The following is a 16,935-nucleotide window of genomic DNA, read 5'->3' on the forward strand; positions in this document are numbered from 1 at the left end:
CTACACAACCCGCTTTCCCACTAATCTTTGCGTCATCTGCAAATTTTGTTACACTACACTCTGTCCCCTCTTCCAGGTCATCTATGTATATTGTAAACAGTTGTGGTCCCAGCACCGATCCCTGTGGCACACCACTAACCACCGATTTCCAACCCAAAAAGGACCCATTTATCCCGACTCTCTGCTTTCTGTTAGCCAGCCAATTCTCGATTCATGCTAATACATTTCCTCTGACTCCGCGTACCTTTATCTTCTGCAGTAACCTTTTGTGTGGCACCTTATCGAATGTCTTTTGGAAATCTAAATACACCACATCCATCGGTGCACCTCTGTCCACCATGCTCGTTATATCCTCAAAGAATTCCAGTAAATTAGTTAAACATGATTTCCCCTTCATGAATCCATGCTGCGTCTGCTTGATTGCACTATTCCTATCTAGATGTCCCGCTATTTCTTCCTTAATGATAGCTTCAAGCATTTTCCCCACTACAGATGTTAAACTAACCGGCCTAAATTACCTACCTTTTGTCTGCCCCCTTTTTTAAACAGAGGCGTTACATTAGCTGCTTTCCAATCCGCTGGTACCTCCCCAGAGTCCAGAGAATTTTGGTAGATTATAACGAATGCATCTGCTATAACTTCCGCCATCTCTTTTAATACCCTGGGATGCATTTCATCAGGACCAGGGGACTTGTCTACCTTGGGTCCCATTATCCTGTCCAGCACTACCCCGCTAGTGATGGTGATTATCTCAAGGTCCTCCCTTTCCATAACCAGCAATTTTGGCATGGTTTTTGTGTCTTCCACTGTGAAGACGGAAGCAAAATAATTGTTTAAGGTCTCAGCCATTTCCACATTTCCCATTATTAAATCCCCCTTCTCATCTTCTAAGGGACCAACATTTACTTTAGTCACTCTTTTCCGTTTTATATATCGGTAAAAGCTTTTACTATCTGTTTTTATGTTTTGCGCAAGTTTACTTTCGTAATCTATCTTTCCTTTCTTTATTGCTTTCTTAGTAATTCTTTGCTGTCGTTTAAAATTTTCCCAATCTTCTAGTTTCCCAAGATTGTTGACCCTGTACGACGCCTGTAAAAACTTGGTTCTGACATGTGATGCATCGTCCAATGGGGTTGGGTGCCTGTTGCAACAGGGCAATGCTGAGGGTCAACTACAACCTGTGGCTTATGCCTCCAGGTCGCTCTCTCAAGCAGAACAGGGATATGGGATGGTCGAGAAGGAAGCGCTTGCATGTGTCTACGGTGCAAAAAAAAAATTCATCAGTACCTATTTGGTAGGAAGTTTGAATTAGAGATAGACCACAAGCCATTAACATCCCTGTTGTCAGACAGCAAGGCTGTCAATGCCAACGCATCAGCTCGCATACAGCGATGGGCTCTCACGCTGGCTGCTTATGACTACTCCATCTGGCACCGGCCCGGCACTGAAAACTGCGCTGACGTGCTCAGCAGGCTTCCACTGGCCACCACTGAGGGGGCAGCGGAGCAAAGCGCCGAGATGGTCATGGCTGTCGGTGTCTTTGACAGCGCAGGCTCCCCTATCACAGCCCGCCAGATCAAAATCTGGACAAACAGAGAGCCCCTCCTATCCCTGATTAAGAAATGTGTCCTGACTGGGGATTGGGCGCCCGCACACAGAGCATGCCCTGAGAAGGTCAGACCGTTCCACAGACGGATGGATGAGCTCTCCACCCAAGTCGACTGCCTACTATGGGGCAGCCGGGTAGTTATGCCCCAGAAGGGCAAGGAACTCCACAGCGAGCACCCAGGCATTGTGATGATGAAGGCCATTGCCCGGTCACATGTTTGGTGGCCTGGAATTGATTCAGATCTGGAACACTGTGTTCGCAAGTGCATGACATGTGCCCAGCTGGGTAATGCCCCCAGGGAGGCCCCGCTCAGCCCGTGGTCCTGGCCCACCAGTCCATGGTCACGCATTCATGTTGACGACGTGGGCCTGTTCATGGGTAAGATGTTCCTTATTGTGGTAGATGCGTACTCGAAATGGATCGAGTGCATCATTCTGAATTCATGCACGTCATCCACCACCGTGGAAAGCCTACGTGCGATCTTTGCAACCCATGGCTTGCCGGACATCCTGGTTAGTGATAATGGCCCATGTTTCACAAGCTACGAATTCCGAGAGTTTATGTCGGGCAATGGCATCAACCACGTCAGGACTGCACCGTTCAAGCCAGCCTCCAATGGCAGGCGGAACGTGCAGTCCAAATCATCATGCAAGGTATGCTCAGGATTCAAGGGCCCTCCCTATCGCGCCTCCTCCTGGCCTATAGATCCCGACCGCACTCGCTCATAGGGGTCCCGCCCGCAGAGCTACTAATGAAATGGACACTCAAAACTTAGTTGTCCCTCATTCACCCAGTCCTGACCGACATAGTTGAGGACAAGCGCAAGTCACAAAATGAGTACCATGACCGTAATGCGAGAGGGAGATTTATAGAAATAAATGATCCTGTATTCGTTCTCAATCACGTCATGGGGCCCAAATGGCTTGACGGCATTATAATTGACAAAGAGGGGAATAGGGTCATCGTGGTAAAACTCAACAATGGTCAGATATGCCGTAAGCATCGGGACCAAGTTAAAAAAAAGGTTCAGCATCGACACGGAGGTACCTGAAGAAGACCATGAGATGGAGCTCACCACACCGCCAGTGAACGAGCAACAGGAGAAATCTGAAGAATGCACAGACCCTGCAGTCAGCCCGGACAGACCGGAATCACCACAGGTGACAGACACTCACGTTAGTGTCCAAAAACCAGAGTCCCAACTGCGGCGCTCCACGAGGGAGCGTAGACCACCTGAAAGACTAAACCTATGATTCCAATAAGACTTTGTGGGGGAGGTGATGTCATGTATGTAACCACAATGTAACACCACTGTATTACTGTATACACTCAACCTAGATGCACACCTTGACCACAAGGGGTGAACTTGTGGGAGACACTCCTTACCTGATCACTCAGGTATAAAAAGGGAGGTCCCACGCAGGGTCACTGTCTTTGGAGTCCTGTGAATAAAGAGTTAAGGTCATGGAGTGACCTTGTCCTCAGAAGGTGCCTCGTGTGGTTTCATGCTGTAGAGTATGGACTTTACCTCCAGCGGCTGGCCTCTCATGAGAGCCAGGTTGTGCAGCATGCAGCAGACCACCACGAATATGGAGACCCATTCAGGAGAGTACTGCAAGGCGCCACCAGACCGGTCCAGGCAACGGAATCTCTGTTTGAGGATCCCGATGCAGTGCTTGATGATGCACCTGGTGGCAGAATGAGCGTCATTGTATGCATGCTCTGGCGCTGTCCTGGGGTTCCACAGTGGAGTCAGCAGCCAAGTGGACAGGAGATATCCCTTGTCCCCAAGCAGCCATCCACAATCATGGTTTGGCCCGGTGAAGACGGCAGGCACACTGCTCTGGCGCGGGATGAACGAATCGTGGCTGCTGTCTGGATACCGGGCATCAACTGCCAGGATCTTACGCTGGTGGTTGCACACAAGCTGCACATTCAGAGAGTGGAATCCCTTTCTGTTCATAAAGAGTTCGGGATGATTCAGTGAGGGCAGTCGATGGCACCCTGCACTCTGGGGAACCCTGCAATCCTGATAAATCCGGCCTGCCACTCCACCTGCTTCTCCCTGGTCATCGGGAAGGAGATATATTGCACTCTTCTCTTATTTACACAGAGCATTGGTCACCTGCCGGATGGAGTGATGGGCGGAGAATTATGATATGTTGGATATGTCTGCAGTGACAGACTGGAACGAGCCTGCCACATAAAAGTTGAGCGCTATGGTGACCTTAGTCTCAACAGTGAGAGCTGTCCTCAGCCTTATCTGAGGCTGCAGACCTGCCCGCAGGATATTGCACAGCTCCCTCAGGATGTCCTTTCTAAATTGCAGCCTTCGCAAACATTGCTCATCACTGAGCTCCAGGAATGAAAACTGACATCGGTACATCCTTTGACGGTAGGGCTTCCTTCTCCCAGGTCTGTGCTGTGCCCCTCTGATGCCAGCTGGTTGATCACCTTCTCCCTGTTCCTGCTGATGTTCCTCAGCCTCTGCAAGCTGTTACTGGCAATGTGTACCTGACCCCCCTCCTCACACCATCTCTCTGCAAGCCCTTCTCCAGGTTGTCTAGCCATGGCTGCTGACTACCTTGCCCGCTGTCTTTGTGCCTGTTGCTGATGGCACTGCCTTATCCTGCTTGCCGCACTGCCTTTCGCAATGTGCACAAGCCGTTGCCTTGCCAACACTGAGCCCATTCTCTCTGCAGGCTCGACCCTCACAAGTAGGCCTCTGTGGAGCAGAGAATGAGGCCCACAAGCCACGACTAATCAGTGAGAGTGAAAAATTGTTCTAAACTTTCAAAAAGTTATCCAAAGTCTGATGCAGGTTTAGCAAATCCCTACAGAGAAATCCGAAAAGTTTGCACAAAAAAAACCTGATCACACCAAACCTCTGTTTTCCTCCTCTGGCGGTCTCGAGCAGCCCGGAAAAGTGCACCGACCCAAAAAGCTGGCAGGGGCACTGTCAGAAAAAAAGCTGAGTTTTTTATAGTGAAAATAGGTGGCGTGGAGGAGTGGTAGCGGAGCGCACTTTAATGACATCATCACAGCCGCAAGCCCCACACTGCAGCGGAAATCTGGGGTTTGGGGCGGAAGTGGACTGCTCCAAAAACTCCCGCGCTGAATATGGGTCGTGGCGGCCAATGGACTGCAACACGGCCACCACTCAATTCTGCTGCATGGCCGCTGCAAAACAGCGGTAACTGCCCTTATCCGGACCCTGAATTTCGGCCCCATAGAATCTTACAACACAGAAGGAGGCCATTTGGCCCATCGAGCTTGTGCCGGCTCTTTGAAAGAGCTGTCCAATTTAATCCCACATAACAACTTTTCCCCCATAACCTTGCAAAGGCGTCCTCTTCAAATACATGTCCAATTGCTGTTTGAAATTTCCTATGGAATCTGCTTCCACCATGCTTTCAGGTAATGTGATTCAGATCTTAACAACCAAAAATTCTTCCCATTTCCCCACTAGTTCTTTTGCCAGTTATTTTAACTCTATGACCTCTGGTTATCGACCACTTACTAGAGGAAACAGTTTCTCTCTACTTGCTCTGTCAACACCCCTCATAATTTTGAATATCTCTATTAAGTCTCTCCTTAACCTTCTCTGCTCTAAGGAGAACAATCCTAGCTTCTCCAATATTTCCACATAACTGAAGTCCCTCATCCCTGGTATCAGGCATAGCGTAGCATAGGGGCTCAGGGTAACGTTTGGACAACGCATATCAACAGTGGGAGTGGAGTGTGTGACAATGATTAGGGGACAAGAAGGTCCGTGTATCCTGAATGCGCAGGGCATGGCGGTAGAACTGAGCCTACAGCTTTCAGGTGGCTTCAACAATCCACACAAATACCTGTAACACATAGAGGAAGTGCAGCTCCATCAAAGACTTAGCATTGTGTGAGGCACTGATATTGCAAAAAGGCAAGCCTACAGAAATGTGAAAGGTACTCATCTTCACAACCCTCGTGAGGTTGTTGAACTTCTTGCTGCATCGTGTGCCAGTTCTGGCCACTGTGTCTGCCGCTGCCACCTCCTGGGCTATCTCCCTCCATATCCTTTTGAAGATGCTGGGCATGGGCCTCCTTTCACCCACCAGATGCAGTGCAGGCCACCTCCTCTCTATGGCCTGCACTAATGCCTCAGCAGCCACATGAGCGAATTGCCATGCACATTGTCTACCCTCCTGCTGCGCCAGCTCTCCCGCTGGAAGTGGGCCGGGTCATCTGCGCATGCACGAAGAAAATCGGCGCACCCGAAAGTACCGCCTGCGCCCGGGAAAATTGAAATGCATCTGCTCATGCGCGAAATATCAAACTTCTTTTACGTCACAATTTTCAGCTGGGGCGCAAAAACTTCCATATGTACTGCCTGATTTTGCGCCCCCAATCATGGTACGTAATTTTTTCCCGAATTTTGCAGACGAGGGTGCACACTTTTTCCAGGTGGTATCAGGACTGCCCCACTATCAGTACCGCCCCGAAATGGATCATTTTCCGGTTGGCAATCAGTAACTAGTGGGGTGCCGCAGGGATTGGTGCTGGAACCTCAACTATTTACAATCTATATTAATGACTTGGATGAAGGGACCGAGTGTAATGTAACCAAGTTTGCTGATGATACAAAGATGGGTGGATTAACGATTATCACATCATTAAAAGGATGTTTAAGCTCTTACTCACCAGCAAATAACGGGGAGGCTAAGGACAAGGTGCCATTTGTGTGAAGCAAACGGCGGAACGGCTTAAATTGACCAGCAAGTTCTGGAGATTCACAACTCATGGCATATCTGTTAACCTCTGAATGCTGGCCAATGTGTGCATTAATGAAGGCATTATTTGGCCCCTTGTGTTTTTTCTCTCCTTGAAAAAATGTTCACCACCTTGGACCTTTCTCCAACCAGCAAGGTAGAACAGTTTGAACTGCAGACTTCTTCAGGTGCAAAGCATTACCATTTTATAATTAAATTGGCTGCTTGGTGATGTTGTGGTGAACCAGATGACATCCATCTAGTGATCAAGCTGAGCAGTGTTTGATTTCAACAGATTAAGACAGGTGTATTTGAATAACAGGCAGACCCTGGAGCACACAATCTGTGTTATTACCAACCTTTGGTATTGTATTTGGTTTTTGTACTTTCGTTCACTTCATTGAAATACTACCTTTTGTAAGGCAATTAATGAAAGGTATAGTTTACAAAAATTTGTGAAGCACATTAAGCAAAACAACCCCAGTGCAGCACTGAGGGCACCATCTGCCCTCTCAGGTGGATGTGAAAGATCCCATGGCATTATTTTGAAGAAGGGCAGGGGAGTTCTCCCTGGCCTCCTGGTCAATATTTATCCCTCAACCAACATAACCAAAAAAAAACTATCTGGGCATTATCCCGTTGCTGTTTGAAGGATCTTACTGCACAAATTGGCTGTCACTTTTCTTACATTACAACAATCACTGCACAGCAAAAGTATTTAATTAGCTTTAAAGTGCTTTGGGACATTCTGAGGTTGTGAAAAACATTATATAAAGTATTTATTTCTTTTAATTGTATATAGTAATTCCAGTTCCTTTTCCCAATTAACATCTACAGGAAAGGCGCAAGTTTGGTCCACTTGGATGGAACATTCCATATGAGTTTAATCAAGCGGATTTTACTGCCAGTGTTCAGTTTGTGCAGAACCACCTGGATGAAATGGACATTAAGCGTGGTGTGAACTGGAACTGCATGCGCTACATGCTGGGGGAAGTACAGTACGGAGGACGTGTAACCGATGATCTGGACAAGCGACTACTCAATACATTTGCAAGTGTGTGGTTTGGGGAAATTATGTTCACAGATAAATTCTGCTTCTACAAAGGTTACATCATTCCGCAAGGCAAGACAATTCAAGATATCCTACACTACATTGAGAGTCTGCCACTCGTTGACAGTCCTGAGGTATTCAAGATTTTGTCTGCCAAAATAAAAAAATGTACCTGATAAGTTCTGCATTTTTAATAATACATTCCTCCTCTAAGTTCGAAGAATGACCCAGCTGTTTTCTCATTTTTAATTAATTTATTTGTTCATGTCCCAGACTTCAGCAAGGGCAGGATCAACACAATAAATGGAAAACATAACTGGTTAACAATGTGACAAATGGAAAAGAAATAAGATATTCTGATAGAATAGAGGTGGTAACTGTTCTGTTTGGAATTTGTTGAGTAATTATAGTACTTCTAAAAAAGCATCAGTTATTATTATTTGCTGGTTAGTACCTGTATTATGTGTAACAATACTGCAATTTAGTTCAGCCTATTGCCAGAATCCATAATACCCATTTACAAAAAGGGAAGCCAAGCTAACCCAGGTATTTACTAGCCAGTTAGTTTAACATCTGTGATAGGGAACATTACACTAATATTTTAGAACACTGCTCTATTGCCATCAGTTAAGAAATGAAAAGAGGGACTGCATAACAGAGATTTTATGGAGGCTCGCGAGGAGCATAAATACCGCATGAACTAGTTGGGCTGAATGGCCTGTTTCTGTGCTGTATGTTCAATGTAATTCTATATTGCTTGTCTGATGCAAGGTACTTGATAGTCCATGTGCTAATGAAATATAAAAGCTCGTCAAATAAAGGGCTTTCATATATATTTTGCATATAATGTTCACAGGATAAGATAGGTGGAGATAGGCAGGTTACCTCATCCATCCAAAAAAATTCTATATAGTGCCCCATCACAGATTCCCACTGAATTCTAAATAATTGTAGGGTTTTCATCTCCACTGCTCTACCCAAAAGTCCATTCCATGTTTTGATCACTATTTACCTAAAAATAAACCTTCTGGTATCATCCCCAAATTTGCCTATTTTCCAATTTGAATCTGTGTTTCCTCCTGTCCTACTGTCAAAAATAACTTTCCAGATGTACCTTTTCTACACTTTTTACATACATACTTTATAAGGTCACCTCTTAATCTCACCCTTTTAAGGTTGAAAGCTCAAATTTCTCCAGTTCTTCCTCATATCATCAATTCTCTGCCACTAGGGATCACTCTTGTTGCTCTTCTCTGCACTACTTCTAGAGCTTAAATATTTCTCTTATATCTTAATAACCAAAAGTGGGTCCGACCCTACAAAAATGAACACAGACTTGCCTATTAGCTTCTCTTTAGCTGGACCACCAGATGATACCGGGTAAAGCATGCACAGCACACGCTCTGCCCAGTGCTCCTCAGGCTCCAGAATACCAGCCGCTGTCGCTCTGGGTCCGCCCCCCCCACCTTCAACAGACATACCTCCCTCTGGCCTCGAGACCATCCAGGCTGTCTGATATTGCAGCAGCATGTTGCCCTGGGGTACTCACCTTCCACCCGCTGGCTAAATGCTAATGAGGCGCGGCCCATAAAATGGACCCGGCCTCCCATCAGGACTATTGGGTAGCCGGCTATCCCATAATGTACTGTCTTGGTTTGATAGTTCAGTATTATGTTTCCTTTGTTGCCTGGTGCTCTACAGTGACTTAACACATTGAACATGTTGAGTACTGAGTCATTTGAAACGTCTAGATCTCTTTCAGCGTCACCATTGGGTATTTCATCATGGTTGAAATTGTACTTTATTCATTACAGAATTAACCCAACATATAGGAAATACATTGTATCCAAACTGCTCACATAGCTTCTCAATTGCTATGTTTTAACAATAACGGAAAAAACAGAACAATAAATATGTATTTAGAATATTTTATTTTTATAGGTATTCGGGCTTCATTCAAACGCAGATATAACTTATCAGACTAATATGGCAAATGAAACCCTGAACACAATAGTCAACATCCAACCGAAGGACAGTGGTGGTGGTGAAGGGGAGACCAGAGAAAGCACTGTGCAACGCCTTGCAAATGAGATGCTGAAAAAGCTACCACCAGACTATATTCCACATGAGGTAAGACACTAATGACCTCAGATTTTCAGCTTTTATTTTGAGGTGAAATAATCAAAATTCACTACTATAGTATGAAATTTAAATTAACATGTGACAATTCATAGGATAGATACGGATGAGGAAGGCAATTCCATTCGTCTTAGCTCATTCACCAAGAAAAAAATCTTACAATCTGTTTCTTAAATGACTTCATGGTTTTTGCTTTCTATATAAACCTGGAAATGTATTTAATGTATTATTTACTCTTTGTGCAAAGAAGACTATTCCAACATCAAACTAGGCACATTCCTTGGAAGGAAATAGGTAGAGCATCCAAAACAAGTGTGTCCTAACTTGAATGAATTAATTTTTTGAGGGATTAACAAGGAGGGTTGATGAGGGTAGCCCATTTGATGTAGCCTCTATGGATTTTAGCAAGGCTTTTGACAAGGTCCCACATGGCAGACTAGTTAGAAATGTAAAAGCCTATGGCATCCAAGGGAAACTGGCTAGTTGGAACCAAAATTTCAGTGGCAGGAAGCAAAGGGTAATGGTCGACGGGTGTTTTTGTAACTGGAAGGCTATTTCCAGTGGGGTTCCGCAGGGATCATTACCAGCTCCCTTGCTTTTTGTGGTATATATCATTGATCAAGAAGTTTGCAGATGATACAAAAATTGGCTGTATGGCTAACTAAAGAAATAAAGGACAGTATCCAATTAAAAACAAGGGCATACAAAGTGGCCAAAACTAGTGGGAGGACAGAAGACTGGGAAGCTTTTAAAAGCCATCAAAGAATGACTAAAAAAATGATTAAGAAAGGGAAGACTATGAAAGTAAACTAGCACAAAATATAAACAGATAGCAAGAGTTTCTATAGGTATATAAAAAGGAAAAGAGTGGCTAAAGTAAATGTTGGTCCCTTAGAGGACGAGACCGGGGAATTAGTAATGGGGAACATGGAGATGGCAGAAACTCTGAACAAATATTTTGTATCAGTTTTTACAGTAGAGGACACTTAACAATATTCCAACAGTAGATAGTCAAGGGGCTATAGGGGGGAGGAACTTAACACAATCAAAATCAATAAGGAGGTGGTACTCAGTAAGATAATGGGACTAAAGGCAGATAAATCCCCTGGACCTGATGGCTTGGATCCTAGGGTCTTAAGAGAAGTAGCGGCAGGGATTGTGGATGCCTTGGTTGTAATTTATCAAAATTGCCTGGATTCTGGGGAGGTCCCAGCAGATTGGAAAATTGCAAATGTAATGCCCCTATTTAAAAAAGAAGACAGACAAAAAGCAGAAAACTAGAGACCAGTTAGCCTAACATCTGTGGTTGGGAAAATGTTGGAGTGCATTATTAAAGAAGCAGTAGCAGGACATTTGGAAAAGCAAAATTCGGTCAGGCAGAGTCAGCATGGATTTATGAAGGGGAAGTCATGTTTGACAAATTTGCTGGAATTCTTTCAGGATGTAATGAACAGGGTGGATGAAGGGGAACAGTGGATGTGGTGTATTTGGACTTACAGAAGGTATTTGACAAGGTGCCACATAAAAGGTTACTGCACAAGATAAATGTTCATGGGATTGGGGGTAATGTATTAGCATGGATAGAGGATTGGCTAACTAACAGAAAATAGAGAGTCGGGATAAATGGTTCATTCTCTGGTTGGCAACCAGTAATCAGTGGGTGCTGTAGGGATCAGTGCTGGGACCCCAACTATTTACAATCTATATTAACGACTTAAAATTAAAAAATAGGACCTCAAAAGTAGTAATCTCGGGATTGCTACCAGTGCCACGTGCTAGTCAGAGTAGGAATTGCAGGATAGCGCAGATGAATACGTGGCTTGAGCAGTGGTGCAGCAGGGAGGGATTCAAATTCCTGGGGTATTTGAACCAGTTCTGGGGGAGGTGGGACCAGTACAAACTGGACGGTCTGCACCTGGGCAGGACCGGAACCAATGTCCTAGGCGGAGTGTTTGCTAGTGCTGTTGGGGAGGAGTTAAACTAATATAGCAGGGGGATGGGAACCAATGCAGGGAGACAGAGGGAAACAAAAAGGAGGCAAAAGCAAAAGACAGAAAGGAGATGAGGAAAAGTGGAGGGCAGAGAAACCCAAGGCAAAGAACAAAAAGGGCCATTGTACAGCAAAATTCTAAAAGGACAAAGGGTGTTAAAAAAAACAAGCCTGAAGGCTTTGTGTCTTAATGCAAGGAGTATCCGCAATAAGGTGGATGAATTAACTGTGCAAATAGATGTTAAGAAATATGATGTGATTGGGATTACGGAGACGTGGCTCCAGGATGATCAGGGCTGGGAACTCAACATCCAGGGGTATTCAACATTCAGGAAGGATAGAATAAAAGGAAAAGGAGGTGGGGTAGCATTGCTGGTTAAAGAGGAGATTAATGCAATAGTTAGGAAAGACATTAGCTTGGATGATGTGGAATCTATATGGATAGAGCAGCAGAACACCAAAGGGCATAAAACGTTAGTGGGAGTTGCGTACAGACCTCCAAACAGTAGTAGTGATGTTGGGGAGGGCATAAAACAGGAAATTAGGGGTGCATGCAATAAAGGTGCAGCTGTTATAATGGGTGACTTTAATATGCACATAGATTGGGCTAGCCAAACTGGAAGCAATACGGTGGAGGAGGATTTCCTGGAGTGCATAAGGGATGGTTTTCTAGACCAATATGTCGAGGAACCAACTAGGGGGGAGGCCATCTTAGACTGGGTGTTGTGTAATGAGAGAGGATTAATTAGCAATCTCATTGTGCGAGGCCCCTTGGGGAAGAGTGACCATAATATGGTGGAATTCTGCATTAGGATGGAGAATGAAACAGTTAATTCAGAGACCATGGTCCAGAACTTAAAGAAGGATAACTTTGAAGGTATGAGGCATGAATTGGCTAGGATAGATTGGCGAATGATACTCAAGGAGTTGACTGTGGAGGGCAATGGCAGATATTTAGAGACTGCATGGATGAACTACAACAATTGTACATTCCTGTCTGGCGTAAAAATAAAAAAGGGAAGGTGGCTCAACCGTGGCTATCAAGGGAAATCAGGATAGTATTAAAGCCAAGGAAGTGGCATACAAATTGGCCAGAAATAGCAGCGAACCCAGGGACTGGGAGAAATTTAGAACTCAGCAGAGGAGGACAAAGGGTTTGATTAGGGCAAGGAAAATAGAGTACGAGAAGAAGCTTGCAGGGAACATTAAGGCAAAATTGCAAAAGTTTCTACAGATATGTAAAGAGAAAAAGGTTAGTAAAGACAAACATAGGTCTCCTGCAGTCAGAATCAGGGGAAGTCATAACGGGGAACAAAGAAATGGCAGACCAATTGAACAAGTACTTTGGTTCAGTATTCACTAAGGAGGACACAAACAACCTTCCGGATATAAAAGGGGTCAGAGGGTCTAGTAAGGAGGAGGAACTGAGGGAAATCCTTATTAGTCGGGAAATTGTGTTGGGGAAATTGATGGGATTGAAGGCCGATAAATCCTCAGGGCCTGATGGACTGCATCCCAGAGTACTTAAGGAGGTGGCCTTGGAAATAGCGGATGCATTGACAGTCATTTTCCAACATTCCATTGATCATTCTGGATCAGTTCCTATCGAGTGGAGGGTAGCCAATGTAACCCCACTTTTTAAAAAAGGAGGGAGAGAGAAAACAGGGAATTATAGACCGGCCAGCCTGACCTCAGTACTGGGTAAAATGATGGAATCAATTATTAAGGATGTCATAACAGCGCATTTGGAAAAAGGTGACATGATAGGTCCAAGTCAGCATGGATTTGTGAAAGGGAAATCATGCTTGACAAATCTTCTGGAATTTTTTGAGGATGTTTCCAGTAAAGTGGACAAGGGAGAACCAGTTGATGTGGTATATTTGGACTTTCAGAAGGCTTTCGACAAGATCCCACACAAGAGATTAATGTGCAAAGTTAAAGCACATGGGATTGGGGGTAGTGTGCTGACGTGGATTGAGAACTGGTTGTCAGACAGGAAGCAAAGAGTAGGAGTAAATGGGTACTTTTCAGAATGGCAGGCAGTGACTAGTGGGGTACCGCAAGGTTCTGTGCTGGGGCCCCAGCTGTTTACATTGTACATTAATGATTTAGACGAGGGGATTAAATGTAGTATCTCCAAATTTGCGGATGACACTAAGTTGGGTGGCAGTGTGAGCTGCGAGGAGGATGCTATGAGGCTGCAGAGTGACTTGGATAGGTTAGGTGAGTGGGCAAATGCATGGCAGATGAAGTATAATGTGGATAAATGTGAGGTTATCCACTTTGGTGGTAAAAACAGAGAGACAGACTATTATCTGAATGGTGACAGATTAGGAAAAGGGGAGGTGCAACGAGACCTGGGTGTTATGGTACATCAGTCATTGAAGGTTGGCATGCAGGTACAGCAGGCGGTTAAGAAAGCAAATGGCATGTTGGCCTTCATAGCGAGGGAACTTGAGTACAGGGGCAGGGCGGTGTTGCTACAGTTGTACAGGGCCTTGGTGAGGCCACATCTGGAGTATTGTGTACAGTTTTGGTCTCCTAACTTGAGGAAGGACATTCTTGCTATTGAGGGAGTGCAGCGAAGATTCACCAGACTGATTCCCGGGATGGTGGGCCTGACCTATCAAGAAAGACTGGATCAACTGGGCTTGTATTCACTGGAGTTCAGAAGAATGAGAGGGGACCTCATAGAAACGTTTAAAATTCTGATGGGTTTAGACAGGTTAGATGCAGGAAGAATGTTCCCAATGTTGGGGAAGTCCAGAACCAGGGGTCACAGTCTAAGGATAAGGGGTAAGCCATTTAGGACCGAGATGAGGAGAAACTTCTCCACCCAGAGAGTGGTGAACCTGTGGAATTCTCTACCACAGAAAGTTGTTGAGGCCAATTCACTAAATATATTCAAAAGGGAGTTAGATGAAGTCCTTACTACTAGGGGGATCAAGGGGTATGGCGAGAAAGCAGAAAGGGGGTACTGAAGTTGCATGTTCAGCCATGAACTCATTGAATGGCGGTGCAGGCTAGAAGGGCTGAATGGCCTACTCCTGCACCTATTTTCTATGTTTCTATGTTTCTATGAAAGAAGGGATTGAGTGTAACGTAGCCAGGTTTGCTGACGATACAAAGATGGGAGGAAAAGCAATGTGTGAGGAGGACACAAAAAATCTGCAAAAGGACATAGACAGGCTAAGTGAGTGGACAAAAATATTGCAGATGGAGTATAATGTTGGAAAGTGTGAGGTCATGCACTTTGGCAGAAAAAAATCAAAGAACAAGTTATTTAAATGGAGAAAGATTGCAAAGTGCTGCAGTACAGCGGGACCTGGGGGTACTTGTGCATGAAACACAAAAGGATAGTGTGTAGGCACAGCAAGTGATCAGAAAGACCAATGGAATCTTGGCCTTTAATGCAAAGGGGATGGAGTATAAAAGCAGTGAAGTCTTGCTACAGCTATACAGGGTATTGGTGAGGCCACACCTGGAATACTGCATGCAGTCTTGGTTTCCATATTTACGAAAGGTTATACTTGCTTTGGAGGCAGTTCAGAGAAGGTTCACTCGGTTGATTCCGGGGATGAGGAGGTTGACTTATGAGGAAAGGTTGAGTAGGTTGGTCCTCTACTCATTGGAATTCAGAAGAATGAGAGGTGATCTTATTGAAACGTATAAGATTATGAGGGGGCTTGACAAGGTGGATGCACAGAGAATGTTTCCACTGATGGGGGAGACTAGAACTAGAGGGCATGATCTTAGAATAAGGGACCGCCCATTTAAGACGGGGATGAGAATAAATTTCTTCTCTCAGAGGGTTGTAAATCTGGAATTCGCTGCCTCAGAGAGGGACGTTGAATAAATTTGACAGAAATAGACAGTTTCTTAAATGATAAGGAGATAAATAGTTATGGCGAGCGGGCAGGGAAGTGGAGCTGAGTCCATGATCAGATCAGCCATGATCTTATTGAATGGGGGAGCAGGCACGAGGGGCCATATGGCTTACTCCTATTCCTATTTCTTATGTTCTTATGTTTTTATAATGAGGAAGAGAGCTGTATGAAGACCGCATTGTGGCACTGGAGCTGCGCATAGATTAACTCAGGAACATCCGCGATGCTGAGGATGTCGTGAATAGCACGTTTAGTGTGTTGGTCACACTGCAGGTAAAGGTTACAAAGGCAGATAGGGAATGGATGACCATCAAGCAGAGCAGAAGTAGGAAGGTAGTGCAGGAGTCCCCTGCGGTCATCTCCCTCCAAAACAGATATACCACTTTGGATTCTGATGGGGGAGTTGGCTCATCAGGGGAAGGCAGCAGCAGCCAAGTTCATGGCACCATGAGTGGCTCTGCTGCACAGGAGGGCAGGAAAAAGTGTGGGAGTGCTATAGTGGTAGAGGATTCTATTGTAAGAGGAATAGATAGCCGTTTCTGCGGCAGCAATCGAGACTCCAGGATGGTATGTTACCTCCTTGGTGCAAGAGTCAAAGATGTCTCAGAGCAGCTGCAGGGCATTCTGGAGGGGGAGGGTGAACAGCCAGTTGTCGTGGTGCATATTTGTACCAACAATATAGGTAAAAAACAGGATGAGGTCCTACAGGCTGAATTTTAGGGAGCTAGGAGTTAAATTAAAAATTAGGACCTCAAAGGTAGTAATCTCAGGATTGCTATCAGTGCCACGTGCTAGTCAGAGTAGGAATAGCAGGATAGTTAAGATGAATACGTGGCTTGTGAAATGGAGCAAGAAGGAGGGATTCAAATCCCTGGGGCACTGGAACCAGTTCTGGGGGAGGTGGGACCAGTACAAACCAGACGGTCTGCACCTGGGCAGGACTGGAACTGATGTCCGAGGGGGAGTGTTTGCTAATGCTGTTGGGGAGGGTTTAAACTAATATGGCAGGGGGATGGGAATCTATGCAGGGAGACAGAGGAAAGTAAAATGGGGGCAGAAGCAAACGATAAAAAAGAGATAAGTAAAATTGGAGGACAGAGAAATCAAAGGCAAAATTCAAAAAGGGCCACATTACAACATAATTCTAAAAGGACAAAGGGCGTTAAAAAACAAGCCTGAAGGCTCTGTGTCTCAACGTGAGGAGCGTTCGTAATAAGGTGGATGAATTAACTGCGCAGACAGCTGTTAACGGATATGATGTAATTGGGCTTACGGAGACATGGCTCCAGGGTGACCAAGGCTGGGAACTCAACATCCAGGGGTATTCAATATTCAGGAAGGAAAGACAGAAAGGAAAAGGAGGTGGGGTAGCATTGCTGGTTAAAGAGGAGATTAACGCAATAGTAAAAAAGGACATTAGCTTGGACAATGTGGAATCTGTATGGGTAGAGCTGCAGAATACCAAAGGACAGAAAACTCTCGTGGGAGTTGTGTATAGACCACCAAACAGT

The 16,935-nt window shown here is 45.1% G+C and overlaps 1 protein-coding gene across 3 annotated transcripts in view; it reads left to right on the forward strand.

Annotated features, from left to right (window-relative positions):
- Window positions 1–16,935, forward strand: part of dnah5l (dynein, axonemal, heavy chain 5 like) — a 618,296-nt gene that overhangs the window by 541,783 nt on the left and 59,578 nt on the right. For all 3 annotated transcript variants that reach the window (XM_070881289.1, XM_070881290.1, XM_070881291.1), the window contains 2 exons: window positions 7,195–7,542; window positions 9,350–9,538. In XM_070881289.1, coding sequence (XP_070737390.1) covers window positions 7,195–7,542; window positions 9,350–9,538 — 537 coding nt within the window. The remainder of the gene's footprint in view (window positions 1–7,194; window positions 7,543–9,349; window positions 9,539–16,935) is intronic.

Source organism: Pristiophorus japonicus, chromosome 5, assembly GCF_044704955.1.
Source record: "Pristiophorus japonicus isolate sPriJap1 chromosome 5, sPriJap1.hap1, whole genome shotgun sequence".
NCBI lineage: Eukaryota > Metazoa > Chordata > Chondrichthyes > Pristiophoridae > Pristiophorus > Pristiophorus japonicus.